The sequence below is a fragment of the Crotalus tigris genome, unplaced genomic scaffold (genome assembly GCF_016545835.1).
Source record: "Crotalus tigris isolate CLP2741 ecotype Arizona unplaced genomic scaffold, ASM1654583v1 scf7180000018155.2402879, whole genome shotgun sequence".
NCBI classification, from domain to species: Eukaryota; Metazoa; Chordata; class Lepidosauria; order Squamata; family Viperidae; genus Crotalus; species Crotalus tigris.
The window spans coordinates 1262624-1283386 of NW_024096851.1; the positions used below are offsets into that span (position 1 = coordinate 1262624).

Genomic DNA, 20763 nt, shown 5'->3' on the forward strand with positions numbered 1-20763 from the left:
TAACTATAAGCAAGCATCACTGAACTATCTCCAAATAAGTATGCATTAAGGGCAGCCCCCCAAAGCACCTTCATTCTCATTTACCCAACATTAGCTTCAAAAGAATGACTTTTTTTCTTATTTCCACAGGGTGCTCATTTCTGAACACAGAATATATCTGGTAGACTAGAGAATGTAGTTGGTTTCCATGAATGGTGTTAAATAAGTAGTGAAAAAATAATGGGGGGAAATATTACTTAAATTATATTCATCCAAAAAGGCAAATGCAAATAATCTAAAGTAACTGGATGGAAAACTATCATCCTTCATTTCTGGCAACAAAATCATTAGCAATACCTTTAATCAGTAAGGGAATCTAGCAATGCTAGCCATACCAATCCTTTACATATTTCTAAATGTTAGTCTGGTAAACTCTGGATATCAATACAGAAACTTTATACTGTAATATTTTCTCTTTCACGTATACAAGATTTTCCTAAAGACAAGGTAGCAAAATGGAAATATATTGAGTAGGATCTTTAGATTCAGTTACCTTTTCAATAATACATTCTTGACATATCTTTGAAACCAGATGTAGACTAAGGATTATGGCTAAATGAACTGGAAAGGAAATAAACTATGCATGTGGTGTTTCCTTTTGAGGGTCTCCTGTTGTCACTAGAAATACTTAATCACTTGCCATTTCATTGATGAAAAATATGCAAAAGAGATTGAGGAAAAAGAGGAAAGGTTCATAACATTCTATTAGGAATGATGAAACTTCCCCCGGCGGAATTTATAGGGTATGAATTATGCAGAATTGATGAAATAAGCTGTATATGATTTAAGGCATGTCCACATATGAACAAAGCAGGCAGGATTTGTATGTGGGCGTATAATGGCCAGCATGTGCTAGTCATTCAAGGTGAAAATATTGCACCCAGAAAATGAAAGTTGACAACATTGTATGATCCTTTGAAAAATTAAGCATCAAAGTTTGTTCTTCTGATGCGCCTTCTTGTGAAGGTCAGATAGCCACTCATGTCTAGGTAGATCCCAAAGGGACAAGAACAAAAGATGGGATCAGTTGCCTCTCATCTGTATTCTGGCACTGTCTGGGGGAAATGCGTGCAGGACTTTTCCTTCTTTAGCTGGAGAATAAAACACAGATCTGCTATGTGCTTTGAGACTAAGTTGGCACTTAAACTGATCCCAAAGCTTAGACAGAGCCCCTGTGAATACCTGCCAACCATCTCCACTGCTGCAGGAAATGTACTTGGCAATCAGATCACTTCAAATCCCAAATTATATCCCTAATGGACAGAGGCAGTGGAGACATTTGTCTTATTGACAATCCTTGGCTATAAAAATAATGACGAGAGGCGCTTATTAGAAACTGTAAAGGTGCATTATCAGTAAGTGCCAGAATGTATTCATGGTTTCTAATGTTTGCAGTTCATCTCAGAAGGTGATGGTTTCATTGTACATTACTTTACTTCTGGAAGCACTAGAGACACCAGTTTAGCAGCCTTCTAGAAGAACTGAGACATCATTGTCATCCTTAGTGACCAGACCTGTCCTCAGTGGCATTTCCTCAATATATTTGCAGGAATTCAAAAAGACAGGCTATTTCAGATAAAGGCAAATTTATTTGCTTATTATTTGTTTGTTTATTTATTATTTATTCATTCATTATTTAAAAATTAAAAAGCTGCCCAACTCACTCTCGCTGACTCCAGATGGCTTACAGTAATAAAGCCACAATACAAAAGACCAGAAACCCCCACCTTCCCTGGCGACAATAGTAAAACCAACCATTTGATGGGCTCTATATCGCCCTGGGGTCTCCAGGCCCATTGGAAAAAAACATCCCTTCAGAGCTTTTCAAAAGAGTGTCAAAGTGGGGCCAATCTTATTTTTGCTGGGCTGATGTTCCGTAGGCAGTGAGGCTCGAAAACTCAGTACCCTCCTAAGCATACCCATGTGCTCTGAATCCATTGGCAAAGTCCATTTTGCTCTCTGAATTCATGGAGACATAATCTCCCCCCCCCCCGGATTTTCTGATGTATTTTACCTGGAAATGTAGATGAGGCAGGCTCTACACTCCTAAAGCATACTCATGTACTCCAAATCCATTGGCATTGTCCATTTTGCTCTCCAAAATCTACTTTAACCCTAAGTAGATTTATTCCCCAATAGGATTTTCTAAAGTATTTTAGCAAGAAATGTAGATGAAGCAGGCTAGAAAAGTCAGTTATTTTCGTTAAACTTCAGACTGCTATTTTCTAATCTACCACAAATTGTTTTGAATTTTATTTCTGTATTTGTTTGTTTTTAACCATTTAGTCCTGTCCAACTTTGGGACGTTATAGGCAAGTGCTTTCCATGCTACCCTGTCAAGCACAGCTTCTTTTAATTGTTTTATTTTAGGCAATTAGCTATCCCTATTTATGTTATCTCAAATCTGCTCAGCATTCCTTTAAGCTGTTCATCCAAGTTGCTATAAAATGTTGAAATGTTGTGATGCTTTGCCGATTCTTAGCTCCAATTATTGATCAGAGTTATCCTGTAGTAAAATGGCAGCCAATAAATTTAATTAATATATTATGATTTTTCTGGTCTGGTTTTTAAATTGGTTATCTAACCAATTCATTGCCACACCATTCAGTCCATATTTTAATTAACTTAGTAATCAGACTCTAATGATGTACCTTGTTGATTTCTTGCTGAAGTCAAGATTAATTGATGTTCTGGAGACTGTTTCTTCTGTGAGACCATGGAAAAGAATGTCATGTATGCCTCTAGTTTTTCATTATTATTGTCTTCCACTGGGTTTGTTCCTCTGAGACTTTTCCTTGTAGAGAGAGAGACTTCTTCTATTAGACCCTGTTGACTCCTTTCTTGGTTTAATGAAGCTTATTCCTCCCTTATGTGCTAAACTATGACTGTTACATCCTCTTTCTTTTTTAACCAAACATCAGTACAAACTCAGATCTGCTAGAAAAATGTATCAGATGGATATCAAACAGGGACCCAAACATACCATAATCACGGAAAGTCTGACCACATCCATTCATCAGGTGTACGGATTAGTTAAGCGCATACTGTCAGCTTAGACAGTATACCAAACGTGTTGGTCCTATGAGCTTGCTCCATGGAAACTGACATTTCTAATAAGGCTATTTAAAGGATTCCCTTTAAGTTTGATTTATGGCTTTTGGGAGTTGGCTTTCTAATGTGGTGCTAATGATCATAATTCTTCATAGACACAGGTGCATTGTTCTATATTCCCTTTTGAAATATGCAACATTATTCAAAGTGCAGGGAAAGAGTTTGAAAAAATACTAAGCCAAAGAAAGCAAAAGTCTGAGATAAGAAAAAGAGAATAACAATAAGTCAAACCAGTTTAAATGAACATTCTTACACGATTTTTCATTTATGTAGTTGATTTTCAGTTTCAGTTTCATTCATTTTATGTAACCAACCCATATCAGTGAACTTCTTTGATACAGGATATTCATTTTGGGGGCAGAATGTTTCTTTGGAAAACATTTATTCCTTAAAGCAGATCATATATAACTACTCTACATTTCTACCCACATTTAGATGCATTAAAATTGTTCCATTCATTTTATCCCATTTTTAATTAATATTTTACCAACATATGCTAATATTTCTCTTTCTCTAGTTTTGTTAACCATTTAGATATATTTCTGCAAATCATTTAAATTCTCAGTCAGTAACACGGTGTCATGTGCATATACATAGAGATCTCCAAACAGCAGGCTTCTAATGTCACCACAATAATTTTGTATTCATTTTCCCATAAATACGTTAAACAACCAAGGGCATAACATAAATATTTGCCTTACTTCGTGCTCATTCTAAACCATTTAATAATAAATATAACAACATAACACAGGGGTGTCAAACTCACAACGTCACATGATGTGTTGCGCCGTATCGTGACTTTTTTTCTATTGCTGACAATGGGGTAGGCTCGGTTTCGGCATGATACCCCTGACATAAGTTAATATAGTATAATATGACATAATAAATATAAATGTGTGTGTATGTATAATAGTATATAATAGTATTCCATTGGTTTTCACATGCTTTACTTCTTCTATAGACAGCTAGTATCACATTCAGCAATCCATTTTCAACTTCATATTCATGTAAAACATTACATTATTTAAACCTTTTTATTTAAACACACTTTATTGTGTTCTTTATGCAATAAGGTTTCTTTCCTCTATTCACACACTTCTCAGTCATCTGCTAGAGGGCAAAACCAGTCTCTCATGTTATCACAAACATTCCTTATATATTGTCCACAAATGCATTTAAACAACCATGAAGGCACAAACAGCTTGTCTTACTTCTTGTTCAACCTTGAACCATATACTTGGCATTTCATTGTTCTATGCATACTTTACTCACATTGTATATTGCTCTTGTTATATTCTGCAAACAAGCCAGCATATTTGTACAAAATATTCCATTATTTCCAGTCTATTCACTTTGTGGTATGTGTTCCCTAAATTAATGCACACAAAAAGCCTTTGTTGTTGTTGTTTTTAGATATTAAGTTTTTGGGGACACAGGAGTAAAAGAAAAAAAATTGTTACTGTGTGCCTGGTTTCCAACCTTAGGCCTTATGCAGTCTCCCAAGTAGCCAGGATGAGGAACTGAGGTCACAGTGAGGCTTTCAGTGGTATATAGAAGCCATTACTCCAGTAAGTAAGCCGAACTTGGACAAAGAAGTATTTGATGTAAAATAAAATAATATAAATTAGTAAATAAATCAGTAAAAGAAAATAAAAACCAAAAAGAATATTCCTATTGTTGATCCCCCTTATTCCTCTTTCCAACTTAAATTGACAAGTGGGTGGCACCTTTTGGATTTGGGATTGAATGCCACTTATTTGGGGAGGTTGCATGCAATTGTTGTTGTTGTTGTTGTTGTTATTATTATTATTGATGATGATGATGATATTGGTATTGATATTAATATTTCTTTAATTCGATTCACAGTCTGGGACTGGTAAAAACTTAACAGTTCAAGTCTTAAGCAAGGACCTATGAGCTGTTAAGGTAGCATCTGAGATGATGGTGATGATTACATTTATTATGCCATTCACCTCATTTTACAAAGTGACTTTGGGAAGTTGTGTGACTCGTTTTAGGCACCTTAATTTTAAGCCCGGGAGAGAAATGTAAATATATTACTTAATCAGGACCTTATTTAGGAAAACTGAATCACTGGATTTAAAACAAAGTTGAAAAACTGAACCAAGAGCCATGGTTGACTTTATTCTGTGGTCATCCCAGTCACTGCTGTGCCTTTACTTAAAGTTTACATGATATCCAAGTAGTCTACTTAACTGCTCAGAATTTGTAGCTGAAACTACACACCCTGGGAATGGAGTTAATGCCAAAATTAATAGCTCCCTTTCATCTCTTCCTCTGTCTATCCCACTTCATTTGGGACCCCAAAGGGCAAGGAGGTAAGGCCTCTTCCTGCAGTGCTTCACTGGCTGCCATTTGAAGGGAAACTTTTAGAGCAAACTCATTGCAGGGCTCCTTTTGCAATACTACGCATTTCTGAAAAGGGATGAGAAGATATGCACAGTTCTGTGACATTTGCTTCCTGCCTGCCTCATTTTTAATCTTCAAGGTCTATTTAGTTCCAACTTATTTTCTCCCTATTCATTTGGTTTGGCAATGAATGTGATGTCTTAAGGCAAATTATTGGAGCATTTTTCTCATTATAAGTAAAGGAAAATGGCTAACTGAGATAGTCTGTTCAGTTTGGTGTAGTGGTTAAGACGTCAACCTAGAAACCAGGAGACTGAGTTCTAGTCCTGCCTTAGGCATGAAAGTCTAAAAATAATGAGGTATAAGCAAATGAAAAAATATACTTTGCTAAAAAGAAATACGCAGCAAATTTCCAAGAACGCATCCATTATAGTGTATCAGAACTATGCCATATTTATAAACATTTTTAAAGAGTTCATTGTCTCCTGATTTCACTTTCATCTTCAATTTAAAAACAATATCTCTGTATTTATGTCAAGATATTCATTTGAAAAGTAGTTTAATGCATTCTAAACATGTGGTTTAAAAGTAGTTTACTTTTCATTTGAAAAGTAATTTAACACATTTTTTAAACATGTCTTTTAAAAACACATACTGTATATGCAGAAGATTTAAAAACTAATTGGTAATAAATTACAATTGGCACATTTTTGGCAGCCCTACTTTGTTCAGTGTGTATGGAAATTCTTAAAAAATCCAGTTGACTATAGCAAGAAGTGCTGTCAGAAATGAATCCTGCCTCTGAATCTAATTGTATATATTTCTCACTGCTAAATAAATCCCATTAAGCTAGATATTTTATTCCCTTTGAATGGAATTTGTTAAACATGTGGAATAAATAAGGAAAAAGCAATAATGAAAAGCAGAATGGGGAAATATTTGTTTAATCGTTTTATTCAATTTCTCTAACTACCCAGCTCAATCCAATTGACTCTGGGCAGTAAACTATCATACCATAATTTAAATTAAAATAGAAAAATGGGGGAATATTGCCTTATTTAATACCCAAAGCAGGCAACCTTATGCCAAACCCATTGCTAGCAGACAAGGCCTTTTCATTTCAATAGTCACACATTATTAAGGTTAACAAGAAGCATAGCATTCCCATAAAAGAAGATTCAAAATATAGATCTCTGAAGAGTAGTTAATTTGAGAGATCTTAGATGAAGGTAGAAATCAATTCAATTTTTAACGCTGCATTCTGTTCTTATGTTTCTTCTACAACTATAAAACTTGTGTTATAGTTTCATTTATATCCAATAGGCTGGCTGTTTCTGATAGGGATAACTCTGTTTTCTGACCTAGAGGTCATCTTGCTTTAGCTATAGATCTCTTACAAATGATAGACTGAAAGATTATAGAACAATAAATGCAGAACTGGGATGCAGTAATAGATACACAACAGTGGGAACGTCAGTTGAAGAAGGATATTAAATTTATTCTGAATATTAAACTAACAAAAAATAAATAGTATTAGGTGTTTTATCGTTGGTATTCTACTCTAGTTCTCTTAGCTAATTGGAAGATTCATTATCCAAAAATCGAAATGTAATGATAGTAGGAATAGAGTAGAGTAGAGTAGAGTAGAGTAGAGTAGAATAGAATAGAATAGAATAGAATAGAATAGAATAGAATAGAATAGAATAGAATAGCTTTATGGCCAAGTGTGATTGGACACACAAGGAATTTGTCTCCGCTGCATAAGCTCTCAGTATACATACAAACAACGAAGTACTGTAATCATAAGATATCAATGGGAGAAGGTAGTAGAAAAGATAAGAAGGATAACAGATTAGCTTTCATTTCATGCCAAAGTTGTAAAGCCCAACAGTTCTGGAAAGCAATTTCTTTAAAATGCAACAATCTTAAAAGATTAATTCCCATTTCAACCTGAACTATTTTTACTGAACCTTACAAAAAACACACACAGGTAGTCCTCTACTTAGAAAGGTAATGGACACTGCCCACTACACTTGTAAATCATGTTGACCACAATCTGATTTTATGGTCAATATGATTTTATGACCTTTTTTGCAATGGTCATTAAACAAATGTGGTTATATAGTGAATGCTGTGATCGTAAAACAAGACTGTAGTTGGTAAATGAGGCCATTGCTCATTAGGGGGCATTTTTGCAAAAAACTGAAAGTAAAAGGCAGTTTTCACCCAAAACATCATAAATCTTGGTCAGATGACCTGGGACATTGCAAATAGCCGTAAATGCTGGCCAATTGCTGAGCATCCAAAATATCACATGATTGGGGGGGCTCAGAACTTTAAAACAAGGTTGTAACTAACTTTTGCACATTCTACTGTAATTTCAAATGGTCACTAAGCAACTGGTTATAAGTTGAAGACTATACCTGTATTCCCTCAGAAGATGCTGTATACAGAATTTGCTTTATATATATTTAGCATTTCTCCTAATGAGTGGATCAAATAATCTTTCCAGGAAAAAGCATATGCTTTTTCCTGGAAAGATTATTTGATCCACTCATTAGGAGAAATGTTAAATTGTGGGATATCTTCTATATTTAGAATAACTTTGTGCCTTGAAAGTAAATCTACTATAGAATGCAATTCAAACTGGAAATCATTCCTTCATACTTCACCCAAAATTTATGTTTCAGTATGCATAGCGTCCATATTTCAATTTCATAGCATATCTAAATTAGAACAGGCTTTTTAATAAGATAAATTGAATTTAATGTGGCACATCATCTTATTCCATGATTTATACTGTGTTGACCATGGTTCTTGATCTTCATCATTAGCTTAGAGCTTAATAGTCATTTCTAATCTTTTAAAAATAAATGATATATTCAGTTATTCATAATTAAGTAATGGTGTAATAGAAAACTATAATCTTAATATTTTGAAACTCCTTATTTGTTCATTTGTGTTTATCCTTTTGCTTGTCTTTTTATCTCTATTTATACCTTCTTTAAAGAAAAAAAAAGCCAAAACATTAAGACTGCTATACAAGCCTTCCACTTGGAAAGCATATGCATTCAGGTGTGATAAAGCCACACAAGAGCATAAACCTACATTTTCTTTTCTTTCTTTAAAATATTTATATCCTGTATAAGTAAGAATGCTCAAGGTTTCTAACAGCAAGGTAAAACTGTTATACATGATTAAACTGCAATAAACAAGGCAACACATTATCAAGTTTCAGCATAATAGGAAAGGACCAACAGCCCTTGTACAGCAATGCATCACACCACAGGCATTCTGGAAAAGCAGCATTTTACACGCATTTAGCCTGCCTGTAAACAATCAGGAGCAAATAAAGTAGCCAGGAACAGCCTTTGCTGAATGACAGCTAAATTCAGCACAGGAAAGGCAAAAGGTCTCCAAAGATCAGGATTATGTGATCAAGGGCATCTTCGGGGGGAGATGGGGACCTCTGCTTTAGGTATTTTCCTTAAATCTTTGTAACAGGAGGGTCAATTTTTAAAAAGACCTAGCTTTTTGTAGGATTTACATTATAATTTTGTGTTTCCTGCTCAAAATGGAAGAAAAACATCTCTCTGATATATATATATTTTTACAGTTTACTCTACTAAAGCTGGAAGGGGTGATCCAGAGACCATAGTTTACCTATATGTTCCTTAAATACAGGTATTCCTTTGTTGTGCAACTATTTGTTAGTAACCTTTCAAAGTTACAAAACATTGGAAACAGTGACTTATGATCGGTGTTCACACTTACAACCTGACTGATATCTCCATGGTCACATGATCAAAATTCGGGCACGTCGCAACTAGCCTGTATTTATGACAGTCCCAGAGTCACATGATCACCATTTGTAACCTTCCCAGCTGTCTTTGCTGACAAGCAAAGTCAATGGGGGAAGCCAGATTCGCCTAACAACTTAACTGCAGTGATTTGGGAAAATGTCGTAAAATGAGACAGGCTATTCACTTAAGAACCGCCTCACTTAGCAATGGAAATTTGGGGCTCAGTTGTAGTCTTAATCCGAGGACTACCTCTAAATAGTTCTTTGTTTCCTTAGAGAAGCTGAACAAGCTGTTGCTTTGAACGGGACAAAATGTGAGTGGAAGGTCACTTAAAGCAAAATTGATTTCTTAATCCATCCCCCACTTCAACCAGGAAGATGAATGCAGCTAGCATATATCGTGATTTCTTTTTATTTTTCAGCCTGCGGCAAATTGATGAAAATCACCGGTCCTATTACAGTCAAGACATCTGGAACCCGGTTTGGAGCTTGGATGACAGATCCATTAGCATCTGAGAAAAACAACAGAGTAGGTGGCTTATATTCTCTCTTGCTGGGAGCCATGGAGGAATTCTTCTAGTTGATTTATTATCTCTGAAATTCTAAATAGAATGAATGGCAGTATGAAAGTGTTTTAAATAAACAGGCAAATAGGCTTGTCTTAAACTTTAATGTCTGCTATACTTAAAGTTTATTCTGACTAGCGATGATTCCCCAAAGGCTCAAGCAAACGCTAGTTACAGAGATCCATTTGACTGGAGATGAACTAGGACCATCTGCAGGCAAAGCATGCTTTATACATCTAATCTCGTTCTCCTTCCAGTGTAGCTTGATTGCCAGAGAGAAATAAATCCTTTTCGGTATCTGTAAGTCTAGCAAATGGGGTGCAGTTTTCACATCCATAATTATCGTGCCAAATGAGAATGGGAATCTTGATTGAGGGGGACAGATGAGAGGGGCTTCTTATTTTAACTTTGAAATGCTAAAGTAGAATCTGCAGAAAAACATTATTATTATTCTCAAACAATGTTATTCTCACCTTCTAATCGGAGTGGACCTGTTCAGTAGAAGAGCCAGCCGTGACCTCCTCCACAACACATAATGAATTCAATCAGTCCACCTCTCCTTCTGTCTCATTTTTCTTTTCCAGCTGACTTTTATGGACAATGTTCAGTCCCCACTACCTCGTTTTCAGCAAGAAGGACTACTTTAGCATTTTACCTTTTTTTTCACGACTGTAAACCTTAGAACTCTCTCAAATCTTTGAGGATGGATGGATGGATAGATTTATGGATTCATGGATTTGCATTTCACATTTCTGAACTGCTCATCACCCTCAAAGAGGGACTCTGGATAGTATACAATACAGCATAAAAATATGAAACAGTATAGAAAAAAATAAAATATATAAGATTGTGTGTGTGTATGTGTGTGTGTGTGTGTGTGTGTGTGTGTTTATTAGAAATAAAATAGTCGAGCACCAGGATAATATTAAAACAAAAACTGTTTAATACAAAAGATAAAGCTAAGCTTTCGTCGGCCAACACTGCCGACATCATCAGAGCATAATACAAGATTACTGGGAGTCCTTTTTATATTGCCAGATGGCTCTGCACCTGGCTTTTTGATCTAGTCATCGGTCCATCCGTTTTCTCTCCTTGGTTTGTCCTTAAAGGGCACATGTCTCTTACTGTGTTGGTATCTTCCGAGATTACTATTTTCTTTTTCCTGGGCTCAATCACTTTCTTTCTGCTAGCATACGCCGGTTGCTTTCGCTCGCTTACACTTATCCCCTTTTTTGGTTCTATTCCAGGGATAAGTGTAAGCGAGTGAAAGCAACCAGCGTATGCTAGCAGAAAGAAAGTGATTGAGCCCAGGAAAAAGAAAATAGTAACCTTGGAAGATACCAACACAGCAAGAGATGTGTGCCCTTTAAGAACAAACCAAGTAGAGAAAACGGACAGACTGATGACTAGATTGAGAAGCCGGGCGCAGAACCATCCGGCAATATAAAAAGGACTCCCAGTAATCTTGAATTATGCTCTGATGATGTTGGCAGTGTGTGTATGTATGTATGTATGTATGTATGTATGTGTGTATATTTGTTTTCTGAGGTTTTCGCGTCAAATTGGAAGTGTCTTGGCGATGTTTCGACGAAGTCCCATTTGTCATCTTCAGGCTGGTGTTTTCGGCTTCTCGCTTCTAGAAGCAAGAAGCCAAAAACACCAGCCTGAAGATGATGAATGGGACTTCATCGAAACATCGCCAAGACACTTCCAATTTGACGCAGGAGAAAACCCGAATAACCAAAGTCCTATGTGTGTGTGTGTGTGTATGTATGTGTATATGTGTATATATATGCGTGTATATATATATATATGTTTTCTGAGGTTTTCGCGGGTATTTGTATGTAGGTCTTTGGTTGTTCGGGTTTTCTCCCACGTAAAATTGGAAGTGTCTTGGCGACGTTTCGACAAAGTCCCATTCGTCATCTTCAGGCTGGTGCTTTCAGCTTCGTGCTTTGAGCAGCAATGTGTGGTCTTAGCTGTTTCTTCCTTTTAACTGCCAGTGGGGGTATGAACTGATTGGGTGGGAGCTTGGCTGTGTTCTGATTGGGTGGAGGTGTGTTCTGAATGGTTAGGGGCTTGGCTGTGCTCTGATTGGCTGGGGGAGTGTTCTGTTTGGTTGTGCTCAGGTTAGTCTGAGTTGCAGAGGGGTTTAAGATTTTGGGCTGCCTTGCTATTTTTTGGCTTCGCGTTCGTGGTCGTGCCTCATCTTCATGGAGGGTGTCAGTTTGCTTCATGTATGGATTGGAGGGGTTTAAAGTGGCTAATGATGCAGCTGTGGTCTGGCTTCTGGTTTGTGGTCGTGCCTCATCATCGGTGTGGCTTTGGGTTTGCTTTTTGCGTGGATGTGTGGTGGTGACATCCTGTGTGGTTTTTGTGAGTGTGGGTCTGGTATCATTTTTTGTGTTAGGGAGTCGTTTGTCAATAAGGGCGGGTTTCCAAATGGCTGGTAGGCGGGAGGTATCATCTCGCTTGTTCATGCTGTGTGGGCGTTTTTCTATCTCGATGGCTTCTCTGATTATTCTGTTATTAAAATGTTCACTTTTGGCAATGGTTCTGGTATTTTTAAAGTCAATTTCATGTCCTGTGGCTTTAAGGTGTTGGACCAGGGAAGATGTTGGTTCCTCTTTTTTGACTGAGTTCTTATGTTCTTCAATGCGTGCACTTATTCTTCTGTTGGTTTTCTTAGTTTTTAGTCTACAAGAAATCCAATGGCTCCCTAGGACACACCATCTACCAGAAGAAAACACACACAAACCGCTATCTGCACGCTCTCTCACACCACCACCCAGCACAGATCAACTCTGTAGCCAAGACACTCATCTCCAGAACAAAACGCTTAGCTGACGAACAACACCTAAAACCCGAACTACACACTCTCACCAATGTACTAACATCCAATGGATTCCATAGAAATAAGATTACAAACCTAATCCAAAAAGAAACCCCCACTAAAATCCAAGACAAAGAACAAGAAAACGGCAAAGCCCTCCTCCCATACATAAAAGGCACCACAGACAGAATCAGTAAGATCCTCCATAAACACAACATCAAAACAGCATTCTGCACAAACAGAAAAATATCCACCATCCTTAGAAACCCCAAAGATAAAATTGAATTAGAAAATCAAGGAGTATACAAAATCCCATGCACCACTTGTCCCACCACATACATTGGACAAACCAACAGAAGAATAAGTGCACGCATTGAAGAACATAAGAACTCAGTCAAAAAAGAGGAACCAACATCTTCCCTGGTCCAACACCTTAAAGCCACAGGACATGATATTGACTTTAAAAATACCAGAACCATTGCCAAAAGTGAACATTTTAATAACAGACTAATCAGAGAAGCCATCGAGATAGAAAAACGCCCACACAGCATGAACAAGCGAGATGATACCTCCCGCCTACCAGCCATTTGGAAACCCGCCCTTATTGACAAACGAATCCCTAACACAAAAAATGATACCAGACCCACACTCACAAAAACCACACAGGAGGTCACCACCACACATCCACGCAAAAAACAAACCCAAAGCCACACTGATGACGAGGCACGACCACAAACCAGAAGCCAGACCACAGCTGCATCATTAGCCACTTTAAACCCCTCCAGTCCATACATGAAGCAAACTGACACCCTCCATGAAGAGGAGGCACGACCACGAACGCGAAGCCAGAAAATAGCAAGGCAGCCCAAAATCTTAAACCCCTCTGCAACTCAGACTAACCTGAGCACAACTAAACAGAACACTCCCCCAGCCAATCAGAGCACAGCCAAGCCCCTAACCATTCAGAACACACCTCCACCCAATCAGAACACAGCCAAGCTCCCACCCAATCAGTTCATACCCCCACTGGCAGTTAAAAAGAAGAAACAGCTAAGACCACACATTGCTGCTCAAAGCACGAAGCTGAAAGCACCAGCCTGAAGATGACGAATGAGACTTCGTCGAAACGTTGCCAAGACACTTCCAATTTTACGCGGGAGAAAACCCGAACAACATATATATATATATATATATATATATATATATATATATATATATATATATGTGTTCAATGATGCAATCTTCGATCTCCGGGAAGAGTATACTCCAGTTATTTATTGTTAAAACAACATTTAAAACAACAAATGTTGTTTTATACAAGATTAAAACAACTTAGCTTTCGCTGGTCCTCTGCCAGCGTCCTCAGAGTGGGGCTTAGGGGGTGGGAAGTTCTTTTTATCCCCTTGCTGATCCAATTGCCTACTCATTGCCCTCGTGACAGGGCCACTCTTCCTGATTGCCTGTGACTGCCTTAACTGTTCCGCCCTCTCTTTTTTGCACTCTAACATTGTATTTTTCTGCTCCGTCATCCTTGTACTGTCTCCCCCTCCCTGCGCTGTTATCATTAACACACTCCTCAATCCCTCCTCTCTACCCAATGCAAGGTGCCTCCTCCGATTCGGCAATACACGAGTCCTGTTGGGCTGCTGGTCCGCCTGCCGTTTTTGCATTCCATTGCCAGTTCCTATCTCATCTTCCTCCTCCAACTCCCTAGCCTGCCGATTCATACACCCTTTGTTGTCCATTCCTGTCATCCTTCCCCCCCTTCCTTCAACCATATAACCAACTATACATGGTATGGCCACTAGTGAGACAGAGAAGAATGCCATAAGACAACGAGTTACGGGATTGCTTACAGGCCACAAACAACACCATGTACTACCGGCAGGGGAGAGAAAGGCCCTGGAAGAGCTGCGCAAGGACAAATCCATCGTGGTCCTGCCAGCAGATAAGGGAAGGGCCACGGTTGTCATGGACAGAGCCAAGTATAATGCAAGGCCAAGACCTTACTAGATGACAACAGTGCCTATAAAGTAATTAGGACTGACCCCACAATGTCCATGAAAAATCAACTCAATAAGATCATAGATGGACTTAAGAAACGTGGAGGAATAAATGAAGAAGATCTGAGAGCTATACGGTCAAGGGACTCGGCTATGGCGAGATTTTATGGCCTACCCAAAATACATAAGGAAGGGACACCATTGAGACCCATTGTGGCACTTAGGGGCACACCCATGTTCGGTCTGGCTAAATGGCTAAGTCGAAGGTTACAACACCTAGTGGAGGACAACACAACCACTGTGAAATCCTCACAAGAATTCCTACAGAGGTTAAAGAGGATGAGGATACGGGACGATGAGATTATGATCTCATTCGACGTAACATTGCTATTCACGTCCATCCCGCAAGAATTGGCCATGACAACTATAAAAGATCTACTACAACTAAAAGGACTACGGAGTCAAAGTTCCCTTGGGATAGAAGATGTTGTCAGGTTATTACGGCTATGCTTGAAAACGTACTTCATATTCCAAGGAACAATATATGAACAAATTAAGGGCACGCCGATGGGATCTCCTATTTCGGGGGTCATTGCGGAGGCGGTCCTACAGTGTTTGGAAAGCAGGGCCATGGCCGACTACCAACCGGAGTTTGGGGCCAGGTATGTGGACGATACTTTCGTCATCATCAAACGGGCAAGAAAAACTGCCTTTATGGAGAAACTTAACTCAATATTCCCGGATATACAATTCACGGCGGAGGAGGAGGCCAATGGCAGCTTGGCCTTCCTAGACGTTTTGGTTACACGTCAAATTAATGGTGCCCTCCATACGACGGTGTATAGAAAAGCCACTCACACCGACAGGATGTTGCACTATATGAGCAATCACCCAGCAGCCCATAAAATCTCATGCAAATAATGTCATAAGGACATTATTTGCACGTATAGACACGCACTGTAATACCAGGAAGGCTAAGCAGAGGGAGCGTGCGCATCTTTATCAAGTGTGTAAGTGGAATGGCTACCCAACTCGCTTCATTCGGAGGTATAGCAAACATCAAGAACCCCGCAGGGCACCAAATGATCCAGGGACAATGGCCCGGACAACAATACCATATGTCCAGGGAGTATCGGAAACAACAGCGCATATATTGGCACCTTATAATATTAAAGTTGCTCACCGGCCTGATCAAACACTCCGGATGAAAGTCATGCACCCTAAAGAGCCATTGCCGAAGGAAGAAAGATCAGCGGTCATAGAGTGCATTGCAAAGACTGCCAATGTAATTATATGGGGGAGACAGCCAAATGAATAAAAACTAGGATACATGAACATAAATTGGCTGTCAGAAGGCAGGAGCAATACTCTCAAATATGGACGCACATAATTAATACCGGACATTCTTTTGATTTCAAGGAGGCAGAAGCCATTGCCCAGGCGCCTCCAAAGGAGGATGCTTACTAAAGGAGGCCTGGTTCTCCAACACAGACTCCATCAACCGATGTATAGAACTGCCCTCGGCGTACCAGGCACTAAGAGTGCAGGAAGAGCATGTCAAGAGACGGATGCCGATTGTCAGAGGCGAAACCAGGACTGGTGGGGGGGGGGTATTTACTACATGACTAGACATAGGGAGGATCCCATAGACACGTCACAGGTAGAGACAGATGAGGGAATATTAGGGTCACAGACAGGTAAGGGTAGTAAAGGAAGAGGAGGTGGATATGATGAGGGACCAGGGAAGACTCTTGGGAACAGCAGAATTGATCGTATGGCCCAGAACACGGGGGAGGGGTATGCCCGACCCCAGGGGACTGATCAAAAGGGAAGGGGAGAGAGAAAAGAACAGAAAAGATGAGGCACGTAAGATTGGAAGCATATTCACGGGGGGAGAGGGGATATTTGAGAAGGGAGTAAGAATGGAGGAGAATAGCCAGGAACAGCAGGTAGAGCTGCAGATTAGAGGGGGGGAGGAAACAGGAGAGGGTGGGGTTGATAGGAATGGAGAAGGGCAGGCAGGAATAATAGGCAGGACAGCAGTTTTGGGGGGGGAAGTTTGGGAAGGAGAGTCCAACAGGAACACAGGTTGGTAGATGGGAACAGTACGTAGGACAGCAGGTAAGGGGAGGAAGAATGCTGGAAGGAACAGCAAACAGAGCAGTGGATTGGAGAGGGGGGGAGGAAACAGGAGAGGGTGGGACTGACAGGAAAGGAGAAGAGCAGATAAGAATAGCAGGCAGGATGGCAGATTGGGGGGGAGGAAAGCTTGAGAAGGAGGGTTTAATAGTAATGGATGTTGGCATGTGGGAACAGCATGTAGGACAGCAGGTCAGAGGAGGAGGAATGTTAGAAAAGAGGGTGGACAGAAATGGATGAACAACAGGCAAGTCAGCAGATTATGGGGAGGACATTGGAGAGGGGAAGATGGACAGTGGGGGAGGAGGGTAAACAGGAACAGCAGGTAGAGCAGCGGATCAGGAAGGAAAAGACATTGAGGAAGAGAACATCAATAGGAATGGTTGATGAAAGGCAGGAGCAATATGTTAATCAACAGGTGGGAGGGTTGAAGGAAGGGGGGGAAGGATGACAGGAATGGACAACAAAGGGTGTATGAATCGGCAGGCTAGGGAGTTGGAGGAGGAAGATGAGATAGGAACTGGCAATGGAATGCAAAAACGGCAGACGGACCAGCAGCCCAACAGGACTCGTGTATTGCCGAATCGGAGGAGGCACCTTGCATTGGGCAGAGAGGAGGGATTGAGGAGTGTGTTAATGATAACAGCGCAGGGAGGGGGAGACAGCACAAGGATGACGGAGCAGAAAAATACAATGTTAGAGTGCAAAAAAGAGAGGGCGGAACAGTTAAGGCAGTCACAGGCAATCAGGAAGAATGGCCCTGTCACGAGGGCAATGAGTAGGCAATTGGATCAGCAAGGGGATAAAAAGAACTTCCCACCCCCTAAGCCCCACTCTGAGGACGCTGGCAGAGGACCAGCGAAAGCTAAGTTGTTTTAGTCTTGTATATAACTGTTTTTATTGTTTTAAATGTTGTTTTAACAATAAATAACTGGAGTATACTCTTCCCGGAGATCGAAGATTGCATCTATATATATATATATATATATATATATATATATATATATATATATATATATATATATATATATTCATATTCGGGGAAGCAAGCAGGCAGGGGCCGATGGTGTCTGCTGGCCACAGCCTGCTGGCCCCTTACCCAGTGCACTGTGGGGCTGCGCAGCCCATGCAGCACAATTGAGTTGATTACCTGTCCAAGCCTCAAGGGAGGCAGACATTCGGGGGGGAGGCACCTAATCTAGAAATCCCATGCAGCTGCCAGAGTAACTGCAGATAAGCCGAGAAACGGTGGGACGGACTTGGCAGGCAGGAGGTTCATTGTCACGCCGCAGCAAGCAGAGGCACAGGGGAGGCACATGATCCCTATTTACTACGCGGCCACCTGCCCCAGCACGGCTACAGGCAAGCCAAGAGATGATGGGACGAAGTGGGTGGGTGTCTCTCGGCTTGCCCATGGCAGTGCCAGAGCAGGCAGCTGTGTAGCATATCAAGATTGCCTGCCTATCTCTGCCTCCACCTGCTGCTGGTGCCGCCATGCATTGGGATTGCCTGCCTCCCCCCCACGCATCTGTTTGGAGGGCCATCCTGGTGGTCGCAGTGCTCGGACTTACCTGCATAGACTGTGGCTGCTGCCAGACACTGTCGGACCCTATCATATATATAGATAGATAAGGTATCTTCTTGGTGTGTTTATATAACACATAGAGATAAATTTATAACTTTCATATTATGTAAACAAGAGAACAGGCTTACTGCAACATGAATAAAGAAAATGAAGTTGTAGCGTAGATGTTGTTGCAGCATTAAAATACTGAATCTGAACACATTGTTTTCTTATTTATGGAAGGGCAAATCTACACTTTTTTTGCAATCATTCTTAAACAACTTTTGGTAACTTTTTGCATCCATTTTTGACATTTGGCTTTCTTTTGCTACTGGAAGTAAGTCAAAATATGGGTGGCAGGGAGATGACTAATACAAATATTTAAAATAGTGCATTGATTTGACTTTCCAAAGCACATGTGTTTCTTCTCACTTTCAGGTTTGGTATATGGACAGTTACACCAACAACAAAATTGTCCGTGAATACAAATCCATAGCAGATTTTGTCAGCGGTGCAGAGTCCAGGACATACAATCTCCCTTTCAAATGGGCAGGAACTAATCATGTTGTCTACAACGGGTCTCTCTATTTCAACAAATATCAGAGCAACATCATCATCAAGTACAGTTTTGATACTGGGCAGGTGCTTGCTCAGCGTAGCCTGGAGTATGCTGGTTTTCACAACGTCTATCCCTACACCTGGGGTGGCTTCTCTGATATCGATCTGATGGCCGATGAGATAGGTTTGTGGGCTGTCTATGCCACTAATCAGAATGCAGGCAACATTGTCATCAGTCAACTGAATCAGGATACTTTAGAAGTGATGAAAACCTGGAGCACCGGGTACCCTAAGCGAAGTGCTGGCGAATCTTTCATGATCTGTGGCACCTTGTACGTCACCAATTCCCACTTAACTGGAGCCAAGGTCTACTATTCATACTCGACAAAAACCTCCACGTACGAATATACAGACATACCTTTTCACAATCAATATTTCCATATATCAATGCTTGACTACAATGCCAGAGATAGAGCTCTCTATGCCTGGAATAATGGGCACCAAGTCCTATTCAACGTCACTCTTTTCCACATTATTAAAACAGAAGATGACACATAGGTATCAACCAGGACTTTTAGCCACCCGAAAGAGTGTCGTTGTGCCGAACTCAAAAAGCATCCTGCTGGGTTTCTTTCAAATTCTTTTTTCTTTCTCAGTAAAAATTAATGGAGGAGGATTTTTCTACAATGTAATATATTCCAAATATGGCAAAGTCTTTCTTTTAAAATGACCTAGTTCATAATACAGGTATCTTTCTAAACAGTATATAAAGCCTGCTGTGACTTTGTCATGGAAAGTACTAAATTCTTATTTCAGTGGGAAAGACATTGTTTTAAAAAAAAAAAATTAATGATCTGCCTTATATTAGAATCAGAGACTAACGGTGGTGTAAAACTGCATGAATGTCTTTTTCTACCATCATCATTTTTTAAAAAGTAATAATAATTGCTCAACATTAAAGTATATTTGAACAATCATCTGAGGGAAAATTGAGAAGAATTCTTCGGGGCAAGGGTGTGAATTTTTAAAAGCAGTGTTCCAAAATTAATCAGTTATGGATTGGATTACTTTAAGGGTAGAAAGAGTAAAAATCCCATTGGCTATTACACAATTTCAGATGCGGTGCTGTACAGTCTGTTTTTAATCTCTTGCAAGCAGTTTCTCAATGATCTGTATTTATACCATTGTGTCCGCCATTGTGTACCTGTATCTCTTCACTTCTGTGAAAGTTAATTATTTTTTATAAAATATAATTGAAATTTAATCATAAACCTGATTATGGCCCATTTTTTTAATGCTTGTAGTTCAGGGAATTCAATCTTCACTTTCAGAATCAAAAACTTTGATTGTTCCTTGTGCCATAGCTAACTTGACTTATTCAAGCATATTCCCAAAGCTAACTTGACTTTAAGAACTGATTATCAGGATTTCTTGCCTGTTATGTCAACAACATTTGTACCCAAGCTGCTATGAAAGTCCTTGTAAATTCTGGGCTAGCCTAGCACAATTAGTTTTATATTTAATTCAGACAGGGTGTTGCTTGTCTACATCCAATGCCACTCTCAACAGCTCCTATGAGTAGTATTTTAAAATGTCTGCTTCATGTGTCATAAAGGAGTATTGACATGCCAGCATTTCATTCAAGATATGGCACCAACTTTCAAAAATATGGTACCAATATAGGGTGAAGTTATTTGGTTGAACATAACAGCAGGATGTTTCTGGAATGGAAACTGGCCGAATCCCAGCCATGAGAAAAGTGATATGTTTGGCTCCAA

At 39.6% G+C, this 20763-nt stretch overlaps 1 protein-coding gene across 4 annotated transcripts in view; it reads left to right on the forward strand.

Moving 5' to 3' along the window:
• OLFM3 (olfactomedin 3) overlaps positions 1-20256 on the forward strand; it is a 190575-nt gene extending 170319 nt beyond the window's left edge. For all 4 annotated transcript variants that reach the window (XM_039348456.1, XM_039348455.1, XM_039348454.1 and 1 more), the window contains 2 exons: positions 9745-9851; positions 18866-20256. In XM_039348456.1, coding sequence (XP_039204390.1) covers positions 9745-9851; positions 18866-19543 — 785 coding nt within the window. In that variant the 3' untranslated portion in view covers positions 19544-20256. The remainder of the gene's footprint in view (positions 1-9744; positions 9852-18865) is intronic.
• Positions 20257-20763: the final 507 nt, after the last annotated feature.